We start from the raw sequence: 8307 nt of genomic DNA, 5'->3' as shown, positions 1-8307 counted from the left end.
ATATTAGTTTTATAAACTAAACCATCATTTTTAATAAATAAATAAATAGCAGCTTAAAAACTTAAAAATAATTTTAATACCTCTGGCAACCCTAACATCTTTGTTTTTAATTTGACGTTTTTCCTTTATTTCATTGCTTGATGTATGACTGAAACAACACTATATTGTCATATTCAAATTCCCTTGTACTTGCGCATAGCATGTAAAAGAATTTTTTGTTATTGTTTTTTTTTTTAGTTTCAATTTTTTAAGTTGAATTCATGGTCAGTTTTCTTCCTAAAATCATTCAGCGTTGAAGTGCATGTGTAATTCTGTAATATATTGGTAGTTTTTTTTCGGAAATAATTAAAATATAAACAACCAAATTTTAAATAGTTAAATTTTGAACATTTTGCTTAAGGTAAAATAATTTAATCGTCTATTCTTTGAATAAATAAAATAACTACATATGCGATATGAAGTATAAACTAAATTATTTTATTTAACATTTGGATTAATCAGTTTTTTTTAAAAATGTGTTTCTAATTTTATATTTATTTCCACCAAAAGGAACAAAAAAATAAACCATTTTAAAATTTAGTTCGCTACTAATTTTTTTTTTCATCAAATACGTAAATTAATTTGAACACAAAGAAATTTGGTATGTAGTAAGTTTTCTCGCGCGAGTGCTTTATAATGAATTAGTATGAGGGGGAGTTGGTGGTGGGTGATGGGTAATGGCAGCAGCAGCAAGCAAACTAAACAACGCGAAAACTTTTAAAAGAAAAACAAGAAAACAGGCTAACAACCAATTTATCTTATTTGTGAAAATTTATTAAAAAAAAAATAAAGTAAAATGTAAAATATCAAGTACAAAATAATAAATACATTTGAATGGCATGAAATACTAAAAAATCACAAAAAACAAAAAAAAAACCAAAACACAAAACAGAAAACAATGTGAGGGCAAATATAAGTGCAAAGCAGAGAATATAGAAGAGGCAAATTGCAGAAAACTTGAACAAGGTCAAGTGACGTCTACTTTTTTTAGTGATTTTGTTTTTGTAACTGCTGTTATATTTTGTTACCTCTCATGTTTGTTATTGTTTGTGCTACTGCTACCGCTGCTGCTGCTGCTGCTCGTGTTATTGGTGGTGCTATTGCTGCTGCTTCCACATTACACTTGTCACCGAAATTGACAGCTTCATAGTGGTGTTTGTGTTATTTTTTTTTGTATTTCTTTTCATTTATTAGACAATCATTTTCTTTTCTTCATTCACAATTTCACTTCAATTTATTTTTCATATAATTTTGTTTTTATTTTTGCAGCCACTGCCGTTTTAAAGCTTCATTCTGAAAATTATCTATTAAAATTTAAGAAATAAACAAGGAATATGGAATCTGATGACGACTCCTTCGAGATTGAGAATGTTGACTCTGGCAATGTGTCGTCAGGTGATGAGGGTGACGATGACTTCGCTATGGAGGTTGACATTCCCACATCGCATGAGCGCCAAAACGACACCGAAGAGTTTCAATATGAAGTGTTGACCACCGACGAAATTGTACAACACCAACGTGAGATTATTGATGATATCAATAACGTTCTCAAGGTAAGTGGAGGGCATGAATGAGTGCTAGTGCAATACCAGTTTAGTGTAATACCAAAAATAAAGAAGTTAGAAAATATTATTTATGCAAAATTCAATATTTTTAATATGAATTCTGTGAATTGATAGCAATACGTTTGATCTAAAAATGAGGTCCTTTAGATATATGCCCGACGATTTGTGTCATTTTCAATACTTTAAATATTTATTATGCTAATGTACTGATAATAATGTAGTTATATCTAAACATATTTCATTATAAAATAGTTTTAATAGGTCTGTTGCTAAGGTCCATTTTATGTAGAGCGTCATGAGCCCGCCGCCATCTGCAAATTTGTTGTTGTTTTCAATGTAAATTATAAAATGAAGTGTAAGAGTAGAAACAATATGTCGGTACAAATTGGGCCATGAGATCCGATGCTACCTGTGCCTCGTCACTTAGGTAGAGAATTGTTATTCAGGAATAAATATGAACATTTGTGTCTTTTGAAAGCATATTATTATAATTTCTGTGAGATTCTGTATAACATGGTTTTTCTTCAAAACTCAAAAAACCAATTTTGCCGAGCTCATAACAGTCTACATAACATGGTCATAACATGGAATTTACATGAAAATTTTGATTGTAATTGTAGCTGTCTAAAATTTTAAACTGATATCTGAAATCAAAAAGCGAGAATATCGATTCACACGACGTTCATTGTAATTTGATTGTCAAATTTATTGATCAGATGTAAGTCTGATCAATAAGATTTAAGAATGAAAATTTTATTCATTCCTCAAAACTATTTATAATAGCAGAAGTTTGTACTGTACAATATTGTATTACGGTCAACTGTCCAAATTAAAATCAACTTAATTTTGTAGAAATTACGAATTAAATCTATTTTCAGCTGTCAAAATTACCATACATCTTGATTTGAACTTGTTTTGCTAATTTGAAATGACAACTAAAATTACAATTTAAATTCTCGTTTGAATCTAGTTTAGGTTAGGTAAGGTTAGAGGGGCTGAGTTTTGCCCAAAATCCACATAAGCTCAAATAAAGGTCACTTGTAATATGGATTAGCGTTGTTTATAAATAGACTAAAGGACGTTTGACGAAGAACTTCCGAAGACACGACTTTCCTATTCAACTGAAAGTAAACAAATCTGACAAATCTATAAAATTGGTCAAGCGCCTAATTTTATAGTGTGACAGCTTGGTAAGAAAGGGGCCCAAATATTTGAAATTGTCTCCTAACCAATAGACATCTCACATAAGATGGAGTACAGTTTTATCTTCATTCGCAGAACTAGAACACAACAAAAGTGATTATAGGGTAAACCCAGGCTCAAAGCATGTCGTCTTAGAACGCAGCGACCAGTCATCATAGATACCGTAGTGCTGAGTTTTTCCACTAAGACGTTAAAAGTCCTTATTTATTTTCTAATCATCAAAACAACAAGTCTGAAAAAAATGTGCTTAGTCTTGATTTTATCCATTGTCAATAAAGGTCCACCCATATTGTTTATTAATCAAGAACACACTACATTATATTAGATATTAATCGTTCAGGTTTATAATAAGCTAAGAGAGTTTTTGTAGGAATGTAAAGGAGAAAAAATTGACATTATGTATAATAGATTTATTTAGGTTGCAGTTTTTCAATTCGTGTTCCTATTTTATAGTTGTTGTAGCTCATATAAGGACCAAGCATGTCGAATTTTTATTGGGAAAGGGGTGCTGGTCGTTTGAATAAACGAGTGACTTTAGCATGTAGATTTTACCAATCTAAGAACCTAGTTCTCTTAAGTGATTTTATTGCTCTTTTTTCTTAATACTTTACTATTTTGGCAATGTACAGAATCATGATATATAAGATGATTTAGTTGATTTGATTTATGTAAATTTGTATGTATGTATATATTGTAGCTGCTTTTACACCATTCTTACAATGATTTCAGCATAAGAATTTGGCAATTAAATATATACATATCTTGCATTAATATACATACTATATAGAGATATAAATAATTATGCATATTGAAACGTCATTACGAAAAGTGATTTTTTTCAAGACGAAAAATATATTTTATCTGAAGAAGACAAAAAGGCCATATTTTGTCTGATGGTTTTGTGCATTAAATTTTGAACAAAGCTGAAAATATCGAACAGCTGAAGCGTTTATGTAAAGTGACATATTTCGCAGTTGTGTTGAACGGATTTCTACTAGTCAAAGATACATTATCTTTTGTAAATATTTTATCAATATATATTTGATAAATTTAGTTCTCTTTGTGTAACAAAATTAACTAAACAGCCAACTTGAAATAAGTTTTTAATTTGTTTGTTATTAATTTTTTTTAAGGTATATTTCTATGAGAAAAGCGAACTTTCTAAACCTTCTAAAGCAGATTTTCTAAAAACTGATGGAACTTCAACCATGCTATAAAATAGTGTTATACAAGTTTAGAAGTTAGTGTATATCTCAAAGTTACTTTTCAATATCGATACCCAAGTGGTCTTTACAACACCAATGGAGTTGTCGGAGTTCTATTGTTACCAAAGAACTAAAACAATCGGGTTTTCTAGACACTTGTGGAATTTTAAACTATACTATTACATAGTATATACTATAGAATTTAGAACATTTAAATTTTGCTTAGGTTCAAAATATAGGTTATGTATGGTTAAATTTGATTTTTACGATGAGATTTACTTAGGCCTGTTGACCTATTATGTATTATTTAATAAAGCTAACGATGTTCTTTAGAAAAAGTCTTGTTGTAGCTGACTAAAATCTTCCACAATATATGTCCCTATATTAAACAACTTACCATATATATTTTATAATTTTATATTTTATATTTTTTGATTACTTAATAAGTAGATTTTAGCTTGCAATTTGGCATATGAATTTGCCTAACATATTTATACAAACATGCAATAATATAATTCGTTAGTCGAATTAATTTAATTATTTTTAATTTTTTTTTTTTTTTTTCGAAAATAATACGTATTTCGAAAACATGCGAATTACTACGCATTTAGTAAAAAATAATATCTGACGACATTTATTTTACTTGCTTCTTTGGCTTATTAGTAGGAGTAATACGTATATTATATTGCTGTATTATTTAAAAGTGATCAATTAATTACAATGCCTAAGTTATTTAATCATTGAACCAAATTATTTTTTTTCTTATTCTGCAAAATATATAAAGATTGAACTGTTGCCTATCAAAAGTATTTGTCAAAAAACAATGATACCACTTTGAAAGCATTTTCTGTTAAATATTCTAACTATTTATTGAATGAAAAGTCCTAGTATTTATAACAATGTGATTTAAAACTATTCTTGGAGCGAACTATGTACAAATATACAAATCTAAACATATGTATATATACAGGGGTGGCATCAAAAAATCTGTTATCATATCCCGATAATGCACCTGTTCGTTGGCTGCTTTGTCAATAACATCTTTGAAAAAGTATGGTCCTATAAACATAACATCACAAATTCCACACCACACTGTGCTTTTTCAGTAATTTGAGGGTTTTCCATGACATAGAACTGACAATTTTGTTTGTTTACGGTTGCCTTTAACATGAAATACCCCTCATCATAATAAAAAGTCATAATGATTTCTTGCCACAAATTCCAATGGGCTTAAGTGCGTTGGACTGGTATGTACCGATAAATAGCAATATATATATCTATAGTTTTAGATATGCTATTATCACTTATTCTCACATTTATTGTCAAAGTTACAGTGTTACCAGATGGTTCCACTAAATGTAGCCAACCCTGTATATACATAGATTATTTTAGGTTATATCGGCGATCCTAAGGGATCCACTTAGGCCTAAAGGCACATTTAAAACACAAGAATCAAAACTACTGTAGACTGTTAGGTAGACGACTCTTCGTTTGGTTTGCGCTAGTATTTACTCGGGTTACATATGTTACATTTATTATCAGAATACGTAAATATTATTTATCGATATAATCAATAATAATACCTGTTTTTATTAGAAGTCGTTTGGTATGCGAAGTATGTAATCGTGTACATTTATGCTTGTAATGTATATATTATCCATCACAGATTCTATAATTTGGTATATTTTACAATAATCTATAATAGGTCAGCTGTATTAGTTTCTAGTGTGTGGTTCGCATATTTGTTATACTTCAGTCCAAAAATTCTGCGTAAAATCTCTTTCTATGTACAATAAATTGATTTTCTACATGTTTTTCCTTAATAAATAACACAATTTTCTTGATTTTAAAAGCTAATATATGAAGCTTGTGTAATCTTAAGCTTACATTATATTTTCTATCTAATCCGAATTAGTATCCGTATGGTGTCTACCGTAAATATTTCTTTTAGTTGGCAAATTCCTTTACATCAAAAAATTGTCTAGAACAGAGTTTTTTGTTTACATCCAAAACGCTAGTCTAGATCATAGTTTTTCTGTATGTAACACTTTTTTTTTGAAAGATTTTTGATGTTCATTCCTATGTGATTATAGTGCTTTTGAAGTAAAAATACTTTAATGGTTAATATTTCTTATCTTTTTATATGGTTTCATCAACCTCTTCAATCAAGTGCTTGCCTGATCATAAAGAAAATTGCATCGGAGCATTCTTCTCGCCTCATAAACGCGCTGTCGCATATGAAATATGAAATTTCTCTAATCAGTTTTCGCAATAAATTTTGTTGTGTCCAGGAAAATATTTGCATTTTGTCATGGTGGAAATAATAATATTGTTTATAAACAAAAATGCGAATACCGCTGAGTCATTTACTGCATTATTTTTTTATTTTACTATTTGCGAAACGAGAATCGCAGTAGTATATTTTCTTGAATGATATCATAACAAAAAAAAGCAGCTAAATTTAGCTTACATTGTTGGAGGCTGTTTTGTTTAAGAGATTTGCAGGGCTTCGCTTTTATACTATATATACGTAATAATAAGTACTTAATGTATAATAAATAAAAATTAAAATGATTCTAAACAAATAGTTTCGCATTCTATGGTAAATGGATGAAATGAAAAATATGATTTAAAAAATATAATTTTACATTGCCTTCATACGTGCTGAATACCCTTTTAAGATAAAAATCAATAAATTTGCTGTTTAATTTTCACATTTAATTTACTCAGATTAAAAGATTTAAAATACTTATTTGTTAGTTATACACTTAACTTTACACCACACCCCACTGACTGCTTCTTAAATCCTCAGCTAAAATGGTGAAATATATGAGAGATGCGCATGCATCAAATGCATTTATGTGTTGTGTTAAATTGTAAATGACCTCCAAGTTGAAGGTTACTCTGGTGCATGCATTAATGCTTTCATGTGTAAACTTTCTCCTTCTACCATAAAAATGGAAACTGTTATGTGCAGCTCTCAAGCTGAAAACAACGAGTACTTCTGACAAAAAGTGCTTCTATGCAAAAGATATTTCCTCGTTATTTGCATTAACCTCCCTCCATGACCTAAATCGTTTTCAGTTAAACTTAATTGGTGTTATTAATTTGTAATATTTTTATTTTTTTTGTTAAAGATTTTAGAATTTATTTTTATAGAAAAGCCATTTCAAGTTAATTGCATAAACCTAAACTTAAATTATATATACTTCCTGAACGTTAGCGATGTTGAGGGTCTATAAATAGCTTGAATTGTGAAAGAGCGAATTGCTAAATCCATTTTTATTTCTTTTTAGTATTTTTTTAGGTTTGTTAATGTGTTTAATACAAAAAAAATTGTATTTTTAATTAATAGATATTCATTCGTACGAAACGTATAATAGTTTTACAGTGCTCTGGTCCACGGGATACTCAGACTCCTCCCATAATTATAAGTTAGCACGACGGTGTTAGTATTAATGTATCTGACCTGTCAGAGGGTTTCTACGGAATCTAAGTATTACAAGGGACGATAGCTGTGTCACTGGGATAGTCTTGTCAGACTCAGACTTCTCGGTACTTATTAACCGCCTATCCACTTATAATGGAAACATTTCTTCAAGGGACAAAATGGGATTTTTAACTGCTACACACCTATGGAACTAAAGTGGGTTTGTCACAATAATCCTCAAAAGATGCACTAACGTAGTGACATAATTTCAAACCCTTTCAAAATCTATTTATCTAACAGCTTATACATTGTCTGCGCAACACATACCATAATGGCTTATACCAAAGAGTTTCTCTCGTTCTCGCCCAGACAGTTGTTCTTCTGTTTGGGTTCTTTATATCAAAAGTCTGCTTCATTTAGTCGTTTGTGTAAAAGATTGACTCTAGGATAAAGATCCAACTGCATTCAAAATCCATTTGTCGTGATGAGAAACTAATCTTCTCATTAGTTTATTCCAATATAATGAAATGTTTATAGTAATTGTGTGCACAAATACAATTGCATTGGAATCTAGTGAATGGATTGTATGAAAATTAAAAAAAAAAAATAAAACAACAAATTGCATGGTTCTTTCCATAGGAAGCACAAGATAAACTCTAAAAAATCTTAGTATTACCTATTACTATTATAATTTACCTGAAATAGTATGTGGTCCTTTTAATACAGTTTTTGTGAAGATATATCATATATATATAAAGATGAATATTCTTCATCTTAATATTACTATTGTTATACAGAAGAGTACAGATGAGCGACTTCATATGGGGTAGAGCTGCAGCTTGAGCATATATTGTGTATAGAAGTA

General features: G+C 29.5%; 2 protein-coding genes across 6 annotated transcripts in view; one reads left to right on the top strand and one right to left on the bottom strand.

Moving 5' to 3' along the window:
* The window catches only part of LOC119666533 (serine-rich adhesin for platelets-like), a 378359-nt gene that overhangs the window by 224217 nt on the left and 145835 nt on the right, over positions 1 to 8307 (bottom strand). The gene's annotated exons all lie outside the window — the stretch shown is intronic.
* LOC119669556 (E3 ubiquitin-protein ligase ariadne-1-like) lies at positions 285 to 1640 on the top strand. Of its 5 annotated transcripts, none has more exons than XM_038079493.1 (2): positions 285 to 400; positions 1309 to 1640. In XM_038079493.1, exon 2 carries the CDS (start codon positions 1374 to 1376, stop codon positions 1611 to 1613), a length of 240 nt encoding a protein of 79 aa, XP_037935421.1. In that variant the 5' UTR covers positions 285 to 400; positions 1309 to 1373; the 3' UTR covers positions 1614 to 1640. The 5 variants fall into 5 exon arrangements, with proteins under 5 accessions (XP_037935421.1, XP_037935419.1, XP_037935422.1 ...); XM_038079491.1 differs by lacking the exon at positions 285 to 400 and adding an exon at positions 539 to 640; XM_038079494.1 differs by lacking the exon at positions 285 to 400 and adding an exon at positions 567 to 647.

Source organism: Teleopsis dalmanni, chromosome 1, assembly GCF_002237135.1.
Source record: "Teleopsis dalmanni isolate 2A chromosome 1, ASM223713v2, whole genome shotgun sequence".
Taxonomy (NCBI): Eukaryota; Metazoa; Arthropoda; class Insecta; order Diptera; family Diopsidae; genus Teleopsis; species Teleopsis dalmanni.
The sequence above is the reverse complement of the archived record's forward strand: the minus strand, read 5'-3'. Positions and strand labels throughout refer to the sequence as shown.